The sequence below is a fragment of the Homalodisca vitripennis genome, chromosome 4, assembly GCF_021130785.1.
Source record: "Homalodisca vitripennis isolate AUS2020 chromosome 4, UT_GWSS_2.1, whole genome shotgun sequence".
In the NCBI taxonomy this organism is placed as follows: Eukaryota; Metazoa; Arthropoda; class Insecta; order Hemiptera; family Cicadellidae; genus Homalodisca; species Homalodisca vitripennis.
The window spans coordinates 97,908,287-97,927,185 of NC_060210.1; the positions used below are offsets into that span (position 1 = coordinate 97,908,287).

The 18,899-nt window shown below is 32.9% G+C and overlaps 1 protein-coding gene across 1 annotated transcript in view; it reads left to right on the forward strand.

Moving 5' to 3' along the window:
• LOC124359820 (acid sphingomyelinase-like phosphodiesterase 3a) overlaps positions 1–18,899 on the forward strand; it is a 65,783-nt gene that overhangs the window by 40,798 nt on the left and 6,086 nt on the right. Inside the window, exons 3-8 of the mRNA XM_046812875.1 lie at positions 7,449–7,508; positions 13,339–13,480; positions 13,910–14,124; positions 15,844–15,998; positions 16,381–16,567; positions 18,691–18,803. Coding sequence (XP_046668831.1) covers positions 7,449–7,508; positions 13,339–13,480; positions 13,910–14,124; positions 15,844–15,998; positions 16,381–16,567; positions 18,691–18,803 — 872 coding nt within the window. The remainder of the gene's footprint in view (positions 1–7,448; positions 7,509–13,338; positions 13,481–13,909; positions 14,125–15,843; positions 15,999–16,380; positions 16,568–18,690; positions 18,804–18,899) is intronic.

Here is an 18,899-nt window from a genome sequence, read left to right on the forward strand (position 1 = left end):
CTGAGTGATAACAACCCAACCTAGTCTATATCAAAATGAAGTTAACAGAAGAAATCTTTCTCGAGATAACTTACCACATTATAGTCTCATATTGAATCATGTTTTATAGCAGTGTTCCAGTAATGAAAGTTTCGGTGAGCTAAATTGGGGAACTACAACTCGAGAGTTCTCTGATATTAAATATTGTCACCTACTTTTAACATTGTCTTTCCACTCTGGTAAATTTTTCATTTTACCATATGAATAAAAATTTTCCATGTAAAAAAGTCTTTATTGGACTAGGTTTGTTCTCAAATTTATTTATTCTGCCATATTTTCATTGCCACAATGTTTGCATATAATACCAATAAAAATATAATAGCTAACGCTAGGCCATATCCCATGGAATGACATTCACCATTATCGAACTCAGTGTTATCAGCCAAATTCAATAGTTGACCTCATTCTTGTTTATGTAGAAATGAAGTTTCAATTAAGTCTAATTATGAAATATTTTTCGAAATGATACACATGATCTTGTCATATGATACATTCACGTTCTTTTCATTTTATTGCGTTTCATATTAGTGTTTAAATAATAAAAGTCTACACATCTAGTCACCACTCACCTTAAAAATGGTGTGGGATGTGTTGGAATAATTAGTCTACATGTGTTAATACGTCATACAAGTTGTTACCCGCGGGTAAAAAAAATCAAAGTCCCAAGCCAACTTTATCAAAACACGTATGATGTAATATAATGGTCCTCTATAATGTGTTTCAAACGTAAGTAGTCATATGATTAGGTTCATATAATTTCAGTGTTTATGGTTAGACGATCAGAGGTACAAAATCTTATATCATGTTTGGTTGGTATAGGAGCATTCATTTCTCGTTCAAATTCATCATATTTCCGATACCATAACTGAATTTATCTCGTTGCTCTCATCATGAAATTATTTACACTGGTCTCCGAAAACAGCTTTGCTTAAAAAACTGCTTATTTCCAGCTATTGTGATCTACTGCCGGTCTAATGTATTTTTAGTGCCATAGATGAGTTTTCATCGTTGTCCTGACGAGGGAAATATATTTACCTTCTTAGGAATGAGAAGCCTACTTCGATCAAATCTCTCTCTGGTTCCGAGCATTTCAACTGACTTCGAGTCTATTGTAATGTAGTTACGGTTCCATAGTTGAATTTGCCTTATTTACCCGATTAACAAAATGTTGACGAAAAAATATATATACAGTCCTAAGAGACTGAGAACAGGAGTTTAGTGTCAGCTAAATTTGATTATGAAATATAAATAAAATAGTGCTTAAATTAAATAAACATATTGGTGTGCTGCCTTAGTATAATGTTTACACAGAAAGGTTGATTACTTGACAGGCTCATTCAATAAAAATTACGAAACTTTAAAGACCAAGAATTGGAACTTTCGCTATTTTTAAGTCCATTATGGTGGAGCCCGGAAAGTTTTTCGAAATAAGAATAGGCCCATATTCGTTCCAGGAACCGTAGGAATGTCTATGTAAAGTTTCAGTACAATAGGTTGAGTAGTTTACGCGTGAAAACAAAACAAAGAAACAAAGGCACTGTCGCATATATAATATTATTAGGACGTTAAAATATATAATGGGTAAATTGAGTTTGTTTACAAATATATTTATTGTGCTTTGTTACCAATATCACAATGGTTACCCATAAGACTAATGTAATACATGCTAAATGTCACCCAAATCTCATGGTGTGACGTTTACCACAATCGAACGCAGTGTTCCTCATATAGTACTGAAGCTTCATGCATAAACAAACGTCTATATGTTAGTTAGTTTCTGATATATCGTGCGGAAAGACAGTTTTAAATGAAAGTTGTCCAGCCCCACGACTGATAGGCTTCCCACTAAGCCAATTGTCATATAACCTCATGATCGGGGCAAGGTAGTTTATTGAGCTAAAGGGGCCCGACTGGTTAACATCCCAGATGCTGTTTATTGTTTGGTTGATTATATATAATAAATATATAGCAGGTTCTTTCTTTACTGCCATTATCAGAGCTAATATTTATATAAAATATATAAGACTTATAGTTTTTATTACTTTGATCAATAACATTGTAGTAATAGCGTTTAATAGTAAATAATCAACACTGGTTTATGCATAATACGTAACAGACCAGTTATCTTAATTGGTTATGAGAACTAGCTCCTGAATAAAATTTCATAATGAAATGACAGTTGTTGCTTGCAAAATGATTAATTTTAATTTCCTGTTTTGCTTAATAAAAGACAACATATTTAATACAGGAAAATGTTATATAATTTTATTTTAGCATTCGAACATATGATACGTCAAAAATATATATTTTATGTGTGTTTGCTAAACTCAATACTTTCAAAACATTTGTTGAGTGTCTGGCATTATTGAGAATTTGAGTTTTCATATAGTAAAATAATACAACATTTTGTTCTGAATGTATTGTTTGTTATTTACGGTGATTTAATTGGACATACATAGTACAGATACAATAAACATTCCAAATGTATACTTATATTTATTAATTAATGTTAGGTTGAATAAAGTTTAATAATTAAAATATTGTTTTCTATTTATTCTATGATTTGTATGAAAACCCACATTTTAAAACTATAAGTTAGATACACAATTGCAAATATACATAAAATAAAGATAAATATTTAAAGCTTGAATTCAAACTAATTCTTTTTAAGCTGCTTTACTTAACAATCCACATGAATTATTAAATTTGCGCTGAGGCTGGAACGCCTTCAGAATTGCCCCTGCAACATAGTAACATGACGGTCGCCGGCGACTTGCTCTGGCACAGACTGTTCTTCTGGACTTTGTGACACTGGACTTACTGACACTGCTGTATTTTAATAATATTAAACTCCTGAACTTATTGAAAACTGGACTTTATGAAACTGCGTTATATTTTAAATTAATATTAGAGAACTGGACTTTGTGACAACTGGACTTTATGAAACAGCCAGTATTAAAATGGCAAAATACAAGGTCCTGGACTTAATGAAAACTGGACTTACTGAAGCCTAGCCATTTTAATAACTATGTTATTGGTTTAAAAAGCAGAATTCTTATCACAAATCACAACTATAGCTAAATTGTAAATTTAATTATAATTTGGTCGTAAATGCGTTTATAGATTGTCCATTCAATTATCCACTGTCGTTCAATATTAGTTCTTTTTTGCATGAGAATACAAAAACGTATTCCACTCTACGGTAATTAATATTTAATAGCGTAAACTTTGAAAATTTCTGGTTCTTGTTTTCATGGCAAGCGACCCTACTTGGAATTATTAAAAACTTGGAAATTGATCTTAAGTACCGTTAGTTAGATAATATTTACGTAGAGATAAAAGCTAGATTTACGATTTTGCTAGCTGTTTACAATATATTTTTATTATTTTTATTAAATACGTCCTCATGCGATGTAAAGTTAGCTTCTCTATCTTATTTATACAAATATAAAAAATAAGTATAATATAAAAAGTGCACTCTCCCAGCTTGGTAATTTTTTGCAATAAAATAAACAGTGATCAGGGCAGAAAAGACACGGTCAACATAAATTTATGTAAAACTTTGTTCTTTCGTTCTCTGCACCTATTATATTGCTCTAAATGTATGCTAGGAAACTTATTAGTTTGCTATAGTTAGAGAGAAGGAATTTTTTAATGAAATTTGGCCAATGGGAGGCAAAGGTTCATCCCTTAAATATGAGAACCCAAACGGATGAATCCAAACAGTATGGTTTTATGTTACTGGAATATGTTGTATATTATTAGGGTTATTAATAATAAAATGCCTTGTTAAAAATCGGGCTGTTAATATCTCCTTTTTGTATTAACACCTGGATATTTTGCGGATCTCAATTATTTTATAAGTAATGCTAAAATACTCAATCTTCACCCTCCTAGAACAACACACACACACAAGTTGAAGTTGTAATTTAGTTTTTGTTGTCGTAAGTAAAATATTATTTACTTTTATATATATTATTTACAATTTTGTCAAGGAAGATCAGTAAACAAATAAATACTTATAGTTTAAGTTACGGTCAGTTTTATTCTGACCTATTTATTTGAAATCGAATGTCATTCTTTAAACCGATTTCTTTAATTTAGTATGGCATAACTTTCAAGGTCATGAAGGCTTGTGTGCCGAGAGTAGGCACGACTATGCTATATGGAATAAATGATAAATTATACATGATACATTTAATTACATAAAGTTCTTATAAGTATGTGTAAGGATTCCATTACCTTGAATTAAGAAAACAGTTGTTTTCAATGCTTTATTATTTCTACTTTTACTTCTCATTCATAACCTTTAATCTGCTAATAAGAACTTAATTTTGAAGTCGTGCAATGTAACAATTCACTGTGTACAAATTTAATTCTCACACATAGATAACAACACAATACAGATGTTCTGATAATAATATGATATCTTACCATCACATAAAGAGTATTAATTAACTCAGTTGAATAAAAACAAAGAACGGTAAGCTCTTGAATGGAAAATACTAGCAATTATTAATTCATTGTCTGACAATTACAAATATATGGACGAGATAAGCTTTCACTGCGGATCACCTGCTATTATTGTATTGCGTATTCGTTAGCCGAGATGTCAAACGTATCGATAAGCTTTGTTATATTTTTTTATCATTCTTGTTGGTGTTCTATCACGGTTTGTAGTTTTAAAAATACCTTTTGCGGATATAATCTTATTGATATATTAATAAAGGAAAAATAGCATGAGATCTGTGTTTTGTTTTTATTATTATATTGTACCGAATAATTAATTAGTTGCATAAATGCGTCTGGTTCATTCGCATGTAAAGCTAACAAAATCAAATGAAATATATTTCAAATATATATAAAATAGCACCTAAATAAATTCTTCTACTTTTATCGGTAAATTTTTTTAAATAGTTGTATATATAACCTAATTGGCGTTGAATCTGAATGCACACCTGAAAATGTCCTTAATGGTGGTAAATTCTCGAACCAATCCATAGTAGGGTTGCTTTTGGCACTCTTATCTTGAATGGGAACCCTAAGGTAAGATTCCCATTCATTTTGTTTTTTAGTCAGATTCTTTACTGTATAGATAAAACTTCCACGAGTTCAATGAACATGCATATGGTTTTTGTTGTTACCCTTGACGTGGTAAGTTAATCCTAGATAACCTTGTGCCCAGTTGCAGTTATAGATATATTTAGTTGTCCAGATATCAACTTATGTCTTTGCATTATGTCTGTAAATCCTCTAAATTAAAAGCAAATTTGAACATTTTGTGAATTTGATCAGTAAGTTTTTAAGATATAATCGGCAATTATTTGGCTTCCACAATGTATTTTTAGACTTATGATGAGATAAATTAAAACATTTTTTAGGTATTTCTAAAATGTTTGTTACTGACGATCAGTGAGAAAAATACAGGGCTCATTTTAATACAAGTGTGAAAACAAGGACTGATAAAGGCTCTTGTCTTTTAACCAGTTGTACAGCGACACAGATGCTTTAGGATCTTACCTTTGCCAGAAGAATATACTTCTTAGCGCATTGAGGAATACGCTACTTTGTATGCTCGTAACAGCACCAGGGAAGAGACCTTCGTCATGTCATTTACAGCTAAGTTCAGACTCGAAACAATTTCGTGAAGAGGAATTTCGTAACACAAATTTAATGCCTGATAAGGGTCAAAAATATTTTGTCATTCATTCCCTTTAGGCACGCTTAGAAAATATAATATTCCAGGATACTTCGTTTGTAATTATTATCAAACGCTTCTCCTATTTTAATGTAACATTTTTAGAGGCTATGAAACATAGAATATTTTATAATACCTACTATTATTCTTTTTTTACCTACAATTTTGTTACAAAATTTTTCAATTGTTACAATTGTCCGCCTCCGCCGGGAGTCGAACCCGAATCTCTCACTTGCCGGGTGAATGTGCTACCATTACACCACAGAGCCCTTAATTTTTACGATTCAATTATATTGTATTTGGCCGCATCTGTCACATATATGCGTTTAAATAACTAAACTAACATATGATCGGAAGACCAAATACCTGACAAACGACTTTTGTTTACATGAATTAAATTTGTATGAATGGCAATAGCCTTATTTAATTTTTCAATAAACATTGAATCACAAAAAGTACTTGCTAATTAGATGTGTAATGAAAAACGCTCAATTAAACATTTTTGAAGTTTTTTTGAAAAAGGCGTGAAAACAGTGGACACAAAGCGCAACGGTGCAATCCCGGCACATCGTGTCCGGGCACCGCGCCCCTGCTCGCCGACACTGGTCTGTCTGTATACGTGGCATACTGTATGAGGGATGGTGGCGGGAAAATGCCGAGCAGTAAGTTTCAGCGAAGCATATTATCCAAACATTCGTCCGTAAGTCTTTTTCGCGCCATTTTATGTAATCAGAAATTCCACACAAGTAACAGCCACGTTTATTTACTAACGGTAAACAGAACAAAACGTTTACAATCAAAGCAACCGGTAACTTGAAAATTGAAGGTACAAACGGTATTCACTGCAAAAACAGAAATAGAATCAGCTGATTACTTAGAACAACAGGTTGAATACCGTCAATTGAATCTGAAAAATTAAATAAAAGAACTGCGATCTAGCGGGGACAACGAAAACTGCTTGAAACTGTTTCTCATTTATTCCGCTAGATCATATTTGTAATAAAGCGAGAGATTATTAAAAACGAAAAATTATTATGAAGACTGTTTACCGTCATAATCCTTCCCGCACGGCTATCGGGATTACTGCAGGCGGCGCGTAGGGCGCTTCCGAATGCGTTGCGGGATTACTAGTCAAAGGGATATTCAGAAAGGGTAAGATTGTACGTAGGGGCCGCTTTCTGTCAAGATCAATGAGAAAGAATTAATCTCAATCAGGTCTCCTTAGAAGAAGGGAAGCCAGCTCTGTACCAGCTTCTCCTGGAGGTGGCAGGCGCTTTCGACTAGACTAGCAACAGCTCTTAACACTTAGGGGACCCCACTAACTCCAACAGTCATCTCCCTCAATAGACTAGACCTATCTATCTATCCTTGCACCCCAATATCTCAAAATTTGCGGTTATTTTCATATCTTGCACATTCATAAACTTGCCCAGATTTAAGTGACCTCCTTATTTTGCTTTACCCAGTGTTTGTTCAACTGAAAAGTATAAATCAGCAAGAAGTGAACTTGACTGGGAGCCACTGACTGATGGAATATTTGTATTGCCTTATATAAATATTTCACCCATTACGATTAATAATGTTTAAAATGTACCAATGGCATTAAACAAGCTAAGTGTAGTTTTGTTTTAATTTGACAACATATATTTTGTGTTTATGTGTGTTTTCTACAATGTTTTCAACTGGATTTAATAATTTCCCTCTGTTTTAGGTTATTTCTGGCACCTTACTGATATTCACTGGGACCCAAACTATAACACAAAAGACCACAGTAAGTCAGTAATGTATTACGTGTAAAGGTATAAAAAAATAAATAAATCATGTATGGTTAAATATAGTTAGCATTTAGAGTGAAACTTTAATCATGAAGTGTCTATGACTATGATGGACTCCCTTTTAAGGTTTAGTAACTTTTCTCCACTATTAATATATTCCTTACGACACATCCATAACCTTAATTGCGACCCACTTTAGAACTACTAGCAGTGTGCGTCCACCGCATTCAGTATGTTTCTCGTGAGAAAACTTCGACCCTTAACACTGTGCACATATAGTAGCTTTGGTGGAAAGGCCGATTTAGTGTGAATGTTGAGTTTAGCTCTATCTTAGTGCAGAGTCTGGAAGCTTACACTGTCACAGACTTGATTCCTGGAAGAGGTATTCACCCAGACTACCCTGTGTTTTGTATTCTATGTATCTATGATACTCGTAGCGAAACAATATAATGAGCTTTTGAACTTCTATACTGCCGTCTTTTTTTGCATCCCTTCAGATTAATATGACTCTAGATTTCAGGAGTTAAGTCTATTACAGCGTTAGATCCAAGATGATGCACAAAGAATAAGGCGAACTGGAGCTAAACTAAACATTTACAAAAAAAAAACATTGTATCATGAACTGTTTTGTTTATGGGTGTATAACGCAGATTTACAAGTTTTATGATAAAGTCAGTGTTCAAAAATACTAACTAAAATTAATACATAAATATATTACGTTAGTAATGACATTACAACGTTTTAAAAAAAGGTTTCTAAATAACCTCTGCGTTACAATATTTTTCTTAATTATAATAATTTAAAAAGATATAGTATTACTGTAATGTAGTTTCCGTTACTTAGTCATTATCTTACCCTTCGTATGTAGAATATAAAACACATAAAATAATATAAAATAATAAATGTGAGTGTAAGACATATGTATTATTAGTAAAATAAAATTCATAGAATATATGTACAGATAGTTGCTGGAAAGGAAGTCTCGTATTGCAATTCGAGACAAACATCCTCCGGATGTAAGTAGATACGCACATCCGCCCAGACGCCGATGGTGAACAAACAGGAAATGCTTATTTGTAAAAACCGTGCGACAATGTAAGGGACAGCCATGCTGATATGGAAAATTGTTACTCACCAATTATGATGGAGAGATTTGGCAGAGGCGTGGTCAATGAGCTGGCGGGAGAAGAACATCAAAACTGAAGAACAAGGAGGAGAGGAGGAAGTGGAGGCCGGGAATTCGAAAAGTGAAGTTCGGGAGTGTTTGTGTTCGTGTGCGGAAAAATATCTCTAGGCGTAATAAGTGTGATGTGAAATAAAATGTAAGTAATTTTAAGAACTTAGTATATTTTAGGGTTCATTAATCATTTTCAATTCCATATCTATTTAAATGTTCACAATTTCGAAAATATAAATTCATGTAAATGTTTAGCTATTTTAAAGAAAGTTTCTCATGTTAGTCCATGAACTCATTATTATTGCAACACTACAAAATTACTAGTAAATGTTATAATGAATTAAATTCAAAATAAATTGTAATGAATAATTTAATATTAAATCTGTCTTCAAAGTATTAAGACATTAAGTTTTGTGCTTAATATGTCGATTGACGCAATCAATTAATCAATTTAATGAAATGTTGTCACAAATAAATGTGTTGGTTCATTTGAGGGTATTTGTACTGCCAATCTAACCTATTATTAAATCCTCTCATAGCAACCGTTGCTCAAAATATGTCACAACCTTAATCTTAAACTAAACCAACCCTACAAAACCTTACATGGTGGAGGCGCTAAAACTCGATTGGCATTCAAATTCCTCACATGGGCGAGCACATAGTTTCATAGGCTAGGTATAAATTAGAACTAAATAATATTTATAAGAAAGTATTTAACTAAAATAGCCTACTTCAGTGACAAACCACTCATTTACCTAAAAGATCAATTAAATTTCCAATAACTCAAAAATATTTTCAAACCCGTAATTAGAGTAACGCCAAGTAAACTAACGAGGTACGTCAATGGACATGTATAATTAAATGGAAACCATACTACATGAAGATTTAATACCATTAGACACATATAGGACTTCCAAAAGTGACATAATAAAAATATTAAATGAAAATGGAATTCTATCTAGAGACACAGACACTGTAGCAGACCTCAGACCTATCCTAGCGGCACTTAAGAACTTAACACGTATAAGCGCAAGTCACCCTAATATTAAAACCATATTTAATTATTTAACTACACGAAAAACTCACCTAAGTGAAGAGGACAGGGAAAACTATAAGGATCTAGCTACAATCGAGGATTTTCTAGTGCAGAGAACAAATTTATACGACATAGTACATAACCCTGAGGCGGACATCAAGACACAAGCACCCCCAACCTTAGCACAACATTACGAGCCACTCACACTACCTGACAGAACGAACACAGCAACCATGGGGGAAAACATACCGCAAATATCTGCTGGGACTTACACAGGTCTCCAGAGCGAAAATCCACAAGATTTTTTAGACAAATTCCTAGTGGCAGCAACTTCAAACAGATGGACAGACAACACTAAAGTTAATTTATTCCCAGCGCATTTATCAGGCACAGCACTAACTTGGTTCAAATACTATAAGCAAAAACAACTAGGGGAAGTTATACAATGGGATCAACTTGCTAAAAGTTTCATAGAGGCTTTCACTCCATTAGCACAAACCCAGAGTCTACAAATGATTTTAGAACACAAAATACAGGGAGAGAACGAGCCAACACTAAACTATTTTTTAGATATATTAACAACATGCCGAAGATATGACCCTACGATACAGGACAAGCAAATTATACATTTTATCATACAGGGACTAAAACCAGAAATCTGTGAACGAGTTATAGGACTGAAAAACGACACCTTAAGTGATCTAGAGACTAATTTAAAAACTACAGAACAGCTAGTTCTAATACAAATGAAAAACAAAGAAAGATACAATAGGGTTGCAGCAAACAGACCCTATAGTACACCCTTATATGAACAAAACATCATCCATAAACTACAAGCAGAAGTTAACACCCTAACCAATTCAGTAGCTACCCTAACTACAAACCAAATTTCAAATCATAACCACAGGTACGAAAGGTCTCCATCCCCGTATGAAAACTCAAAATATAAGCCAAGATATGATAGAACACCTAGTCCTCACCAGAATAGACATATGGAAAGCCCAAACTACCCCAAACAAACCCAAAGGCCACCTATGATTAAACACGTTACTTTCAGTGATAGGAGAAGACAAAACCATTCCCAAATACAACCTGCTAGACAAAATAGGTATTGCACTATTTGCCGTAAAGACAACCATAATACTGAACAATGTTGGTTCAAGCAACGTTCATTAACTTCTCAACCCCAAAGTAACCGCTTAGCACCTAAAACCAACAATACACAAGAGCTGTTCTGCAGGTACTGCAAGCGAACAAACCACAATATCGAATCATGTTACAAGTCTAATTATTATAAACAGAATCAACAAAAAAACGGGAAATAGGGGGAGGTTATACTAACCCTTACCGAACTTCCCCCTTACTAAAAGCGAAAACAAATAACACTATAGATTTTAACCAAAGGAATCGACAAACTTACAAATGTATAAAGTCTATGACATTTACTCCAACTAACCCCAAAGTAATACCACTATCAACCCCAGGAAAGACCAGTTCAGAAGTGATATTTAAAGCCATAGATTATAATCAAGAATTCCCACCCTTAAAGAAGATGGAAGAAATTGAACAACCTATTATGCAAAACCTGCTTTGTTCACAATCTACAAAGACAACACCACTTCCAGCTAAAACACGACGACAAAAACATAGTAAACAACATGGAACTCATTTTGTACATTTTATTAGCCTGGACTTCTATAATAACACTACTTCTTTTTATAGCCCTCTACTTCATCCACATTAATAACATCAAAATAAAAATTTCTGAAGCCTACAGTACATGAACGTGACTACCCAATGGATAACCTTAATTAGACTATAAGTACGATTCGTAGGTAGAATCGTCATTAAGCCAGGGGAATATAAGACATATGTATTATTAGTAAAATAAAATTCATAGAATATATGTACAGATAGTTGCTGGAAAGGAAGTCTCGTATTGCAATTCGAGACAAACATCCTCCGGATGTAAGTAGATACGCACATCCGCCCAGACGCCGATGGTGAACAAACAGGAAATGCTTATTTGTAAAAACCGTGCGACAATGTAAGGGACAGCCATGCTGATATGGAAAATTGTTACTCACCAATTATGATGGAGAGATTTGGCAGAGGCGTGGTCAATGAGCTGGCGGGAGAAGAACATCAAAACTGAAGAACAAGGAGGAGGGGAGGAAGTGGAGGCCGGGAATTCGAAAAGTGAAGTTCGGGAGTGTTTGTGTTCGTGTGCGGAAAAATATCTCTAGGCGTAATAAGTGTGATGTGAAATAAAATGTAAGTAATTTTAAGAACTTAGTATATTTTAGGGTTCATTAATCATTTTCAATTCCATATCTATTTAAATGTTCACAATTTCGAAAATATAAATTCATGTAAATGTTTAGCTATTTTAAAGAAAGTTTCTCATGTTAGTCCATGAACTCATTATTATTGCAACACTACAAAATTACTAGTAAATGTTATAATGAATTAAATTCAAAATAAATTGTAATGAATAATTTAATATTAAATCTGTCTTCAAAGTATTAAGACATTAAGTTTTGTGCTTAATATGTCGATTGACGCAATCAATTAATCAATTTAATGAAATGTTGTCACAAATAAATGTGTTGGTTCATTTGAGGGTATTTGTACTGCCAATCTAACCTATTATTAAATCCTCTCACAGCAACCCTTGCTCAAAATATGTCACAACCTTAATCTTAAACTAAACCAACCCTACAAAACCTTACATGAGATATTGCCTGAGGTAAAGACGATATTTCAATATCCTTTGTCACAAACTATGTGTAGCAACTATATATTTAACACTATACCTTGTGTAATAAATATGACAGTGGCAAGTAAAACCATTAGATAAAATAACCTTAATTTTTCTCCCTATGCACAATTTTAAACTCACTATACTTTTATTAGCTATCCAGAAGTAAATCTCAAAATTTAATTTTATTTAATCACCATTCTAAGGAAATTTCACACATTGAAAAAACAATAGTATTCAATACGTATTGAGGCTTATCAAAAAGTAAGTGTACTGCGGCTCTCACGGCCAGAATGATTTTTTTCTTCATATTGCCTACATTGCTGTCGAGCGTAGCTGCTGATTGGATTGGTAACCGCTAACATTCCTGTCCTTGCAAGCAGCCCACATGCCCGGCCATTGACGATGGTTCGGAAGTCACCTTTTGTCGTTGTCCCAAGGTTACAGAGGGCTTCTTAGCCTTAACTTCGCCTGGTAAATCTTTACTGCCGTGTAGCCTGATGCCTCATCTCCGTAACAAGATCGGTTTTAGTGCATGCGACAACAATAAATGTTATGAAACATATCAATCTAATCTCCAGCCAAGTGCAAAATACGTGGTTTCATACGTTATATCGTTAGGGAAGGGAAAATTCCGGCTAGAGTTTATCAATAGGTAAAAATAGCATAATTCGAAACGAAGGAGCAGAGAAATTTATCTTTACGGCGTTTTTTAGGGTCTCAATATTTCGAAATTAAGGCATAAAGCTGCATAAGGTTTAACATTGTTCTTATGGAGCAAAACTCAAGGTTAAAACTTATGTTATTTTCTGTGGCACGTAATGCCATTAAGACTATTATCGTGTTTGGCAGATTGTCTGAGGGTAGGATCCTCAGGTCCTCGCGGCAAGTACGGGGAACACAGCTGTGACTCCCCGTGGTCCCTGGTGCAGTCAGCTGCGGAAGCCATGGCCAACAAACAGCGCGACGACATCGAGTTCATACTCTGGACTGGGTACACTATAGCTTTTATTTTATTAACCATGTGCAATTTAAACTAATTAGCTATCAAATTTCATACAAACACTAATTGATGAGTATAATTATTTCAGGTGCAATGCAATATTACAATGCGTTTATTAATGACACAGATTATGTTGTAATTTAATTATTGTAATATCTATACATATAAATATTATTTTAATTCAAAACTTCTCTCTATTTGTTACTGCATAATGACAGTTTGAGGACAATAGTAATATATTATCCACGTGAATTGTAGTAAAATTCTCCATGTGAATATCTCGTTATCAATTCTTCTTACCTATGTTTGTCAGAAAGAATACAATACACAATTTGCTTTATTTAGAAAATAAATAATGCTTTAAATTGATTGGTATGTAGATATATAATACTTATGTCCTTAATATTCTAACTGTTTTAGAGATAGCTTGACAAACAGTCGTAACATAAACAAGATGGCGGCTCTAACCAACCTGACTCACTTGCTCAGTCAAGTGTTTACCAGCCACTTCGTCTTCCCTGTCCTGGGTCACGATGATCCTGAGGTGTCTGTGACGCAGGAGAACCCCTACCAGAACCTGTCGGAACTGTGGAAGTTGTGGCTACCATCGGAGGCATTGGCAACCTTCGTAAAAGGTACAAATCACTTTAATACAATTTGTCCACTATAATAACACTCCAGGATCCACAAATAAAAATGCCTGTATTTACAAGATTGCTAAACGTACTTCGTAACCCACGTGACTACCAAAATGTAACATCCGTGTATCTGTTTAATAGAAAAACCAAATTTTATGAATTTTTCAATAATACTTAGTTATACATCAAAACTGATCTTATAGTTTTTATTTCTTCTTCTTCGTAATATATTACTTGCACACATTCTCAGCATCTGGGAATAGTAGGATAGTTATGATAATTTAAGAATAATTGTGGTATTTATTTGCTGTAATTTAAATGTTGTCTATGTGCTCACAAAGCTATAAATAAACCAGTGCAGAATTATTATATGATAATTGTATATGTAATAATCATATATATATAGTAACATACATATATATTCCGTTTTACAAACGGAAAGAAAAATATATATAAAAATTCATTTAACTAACAACTGAACATTCAGTTACGAGTGCCGCAAGGCTCATCTTAGTCGGTAATTCTTTATTTGGTTTTTAAAAATGTTTACTTGGAAAGGGACTCGCAGGTCTTCCAAACGTGTTTGCAGATGAAATTGCATTTTATATTCTATCGATGAAGCTGTATTTAGGAGGGCAATTGCACAGGATTTAGACTTTTAAGGAGCTGGCTGGTGTCATGACAATCGAAAGAAAGTTATTGTTCATGAATCAAAATATATGTATATATATATATATATATGTGTGTGTGTGTGTGTGTGTGTGTGTGTGTGTGTGTGTGTGTGTGTATCAATATATAAATATTGATATTAAAGATTATGGTTTTGATGCGTAATTTAAATATTATAACTGGATTTCTTTTACTAGTATCTACTAGCAAGTAGTTAATTCTCTAAATTATATTCGATGAGAAAATTTTATGCGTATTTAAAGAAACATTACATTACGCGTTAGTTAATTAGAGAATGCAGATTTTTGTTTAATGTTAGGGAGTTCATTTCAAGTACTACTTGGAACAATTATGAACAAATTAAAAACAATTAGTTAAAATTATTATAAAGAAATATAGGAAAGAGTGGTCTTTTCCATTGTTTCACCAACCGCATATATTGTATTGGTATAATATTATATACCTATTTGTTTTTAAAGTATTGAACAAGTTTTGTAAGATAAATGGAACAGTTAACCTTGCTTCAAATACTAGAAATTCAATGAATAACGTCTTTTAAAGTCTTAAAGTAAAGAAATCAATATTTAATCATTGTTAGGAATACATAACACTAAAATATTGCATCGAATTGCCTGGTGAATTTAAATGATGTAACTGGAGCAAAGAATTTGTAAAAAAACTGTGAATTGTTACTTTACAACGCAATCGTAGACTGTTTAAAACAATTATTCTAATTAAAAAACATCTAATAACAAATCAGGTTTCAAGCATTATTTGTTTATTTAATTTTGCATTTTAATTAAATATAAGTTAAAATAAGCAATAGTTGGCAAGGACCGAACGAAGTACCTATGCCTTACGATAAGGATGGACTCTATAATGTGTACTGTATTAATGTTTCATCTGATACAAGGATTTACTTGGAATTTCGTGACGTTGTACGTTCTGATATTTATTTTTTGTCTTATATTGTATTTTCATTTGTGGATTAAGTGTTATTAACAATTTTATTTTATTTATTTATTGCAATTTCTTATTTCTGTTTAGGTGGCTACTACACGATAGAGCGGAGGCAGAGAAAACTCAGACTGGTAGCGCTCAACACGAACCTGTGTACCGGAAGTGTACCCGAGTTAGATCCGGCTGGCCAATGGGCATGGCTGGAGAAAGTCCTAGCAAAGTCGAAGCTGCGAGGCGAAACAGTGAGTTAAAGATGTTGTGTACTTGAAAATATTCATACTAAAGAGTTTATAAAGTGCTTTACTAGAGTGAATTAGTGTATTTTAGTAATCTGTGCAATAACTGAATAATAACTGTTTAGAACTATATTCCTACTTCGACTGATAAATTACTAGATTTAAAATAGAAAGCTTTTTGATTGGAAATAATGTTACTATTTAAGCAGCTCTCAATTATTACTTAACGTAATCAATTCGGTATTATATCAATAATGAAGCAACCTATAACATACGTGTTTTTCTGTTATTTCAAGTTAATTTTTTCTGAAAATATTAACTGCTATTCAATGTATATTCAAGGGCTATAAGACAACTTCTCCTCATTGTTCTCTTGGATGATATGTAGGTGTACCTGGCGGGCCACATAGCTCCAGGTGTGGACGAGAGAGTCGGCAGTCCCCCCAAGCCCTCTATGTCCAGCTACCATAACACTAAGTTCTTGTCCCTCATCAGGAAGTACGCAGACATCATCACAGGGCAGTTCTTCGGGCATCTGCACTCCGACACCTTCAGGCTCGTGTACAGCGAACTCGGTAACTGCAGGTTCATTTATAGCTTATCAAGCGAAAACCAGTGGTTACTTATCTGTACTGATATTATTACGTCAAAAAAAACCATATTTATAAGGTTATGAAATCATTGTTCTTTTAAAGTTACACATATTCTTCGATAATTCTAGTAAGTAAAGATTTGATCTTCAAGAAACAGCACCAATACAACTGCTTTGAAGTGCCAATCAACTCCATCAATATTGACGTACCGTGAAGTAATTAGAAATTGTTTACTCTTCCTTTCTTTTCTTTGAAATTGGGCCGAAGATTTATCTCTTCAGCAATACATCAAAGTTTATCTCGATATATTTTACGAATTGTAAATGTTAATATACGTTCCAAGGGTTTACAATATCAATCCATTAAAAACTATAATTAGTTGTACGTTCATCATTTCGTTATGCCAAAAATATGACTATGTAATAACAGTAATTTTCAAAAATATTTACTCCTAAAACATATAGTAAATAAATATTGAAATTTCAATATCAATAAAATTTATAATATTTTATTTGATAAAATAATATTTATTTATTTAATATGCGGTCAACAAATTTACTGATTATGCAATATATTCCTATATGGTCTCGAAATTAATTTCTGACAATAATTATTATTTTATTGAACCGTTAGAGTTCATAAATCGAACCTATCAATATACCTAAATAAGGAAATTTTCATTCAAGTTTAGCTGAATAAATCATACCACATTTAAAAATGTTATACCAGAGAAATTTATAATTATTATAAATTGAAAGAAAAATCATGTTGCAGAAAAAAAAACAATATATTTCCTAAAATATACATCTCTTAACTTTTGCAATTACTTTAAATAAGACGAGAATATATTCATGAATTTTAGAAACTGAATAAAACTGAAGGTCGTGTCTTATCGATTTATTCCTGTATTGATTGACAGGTAGGAAAACCTATAGTTCAAGGTATGGAAAAATGTCAATTGTGATTGTCTATATCTCAGCACGTATGGATGAGAACAACTGACCTATTGATTAGTAATTTTACAGACAAAATCTAATTTGATGATCCTATAAATCACTCCTTGTTACTTGGCAGTGTTGGTAAATATTTTTATTTGTATTTGGGGTAGCCATTACACAAACGATAAAACAGTAGAATAAATAAAGTTTCTTTAACAATCTTAGTACAATCAAGTATAGTATTATAACAACTCAAACTCATAAATCATATTTAAATGAAGATTCATGCAAAATTTAAAATATACGTAACCTAGTTTTCAAGATATCGTGTGGACAGTCTGACAGACAGTGAAAAAGACACAGAGAAATGAAAATATTCAGTCTTTCGAGTGATTAAAGCTCAGCGATTAATTCATAGATTACACGGTATATCGCATAATATTAAATATAAATGTTAAATATAAAATATTATAAATAAGAGCAGGAACGGTTTTCCGTGATATAGGATACGTATTGTCTTCAAACACTACTTATTGAAAAGTTCTTTTTATTATTAGTTGCCGAGAAAAGTTCATAATTGATTGTAATCTTCAAAATCAAATGCAAACATTATGTATGGGAACTTATACAAACGTAACATTTAATGCGTATATTTATTTACTATATTGCAATATATCACCTGTTTTTAATTTTATCTTACAACACAATAATATAATTAAGAGTACATGTAAACCTTTTACAGTATACATACATGACTACAATTTTGGAAATGAGAGTCACTGTTCTTAAAAGTTATATAGGCTTTTGAGTGTTAGATTATTTTATTCTGTAGGTTAATTGTTCAAATATTCTAAATTCAATACAAAACTAAATATGTTTTACTTCTAGATCATATTGGGTTTTTGTACTGGGCTTTCTACAACACTTATGACCCCCACTGTTTGTCACAAATTCACTACGACTAACGGAACTTTGTGTCACAAATTACCTGTGAACAAATCCAATTAAACAACTCTCAGTGGAAGCAGCCTGTTTATCCAGACGACTGCAGAATACTAAATATGACTCTGTAATGACCGGAACGATTTGAGCTAAGGAGACTCGCTAATACACAGGTGATAGTAATTTAGTGCTAAGTTTTCTCAGTGCGCTTGTTTTATGACGCAGGGTTCCCGATATCACGTCTGTTTCTCGCTCCCTCCGTCACACCCCGCCGCTCTTCTGCAGGCCTCAACAATCCCGCCATCAGGCTCTACAAGATAGAGATAGATACTGGCCAGGTAACAACTTTATACCACATTTTTATACCATTTACTTGTATATATACCACAAATCTGACACACTACATAAATGTGCTAGTTATGATATAAACTGCT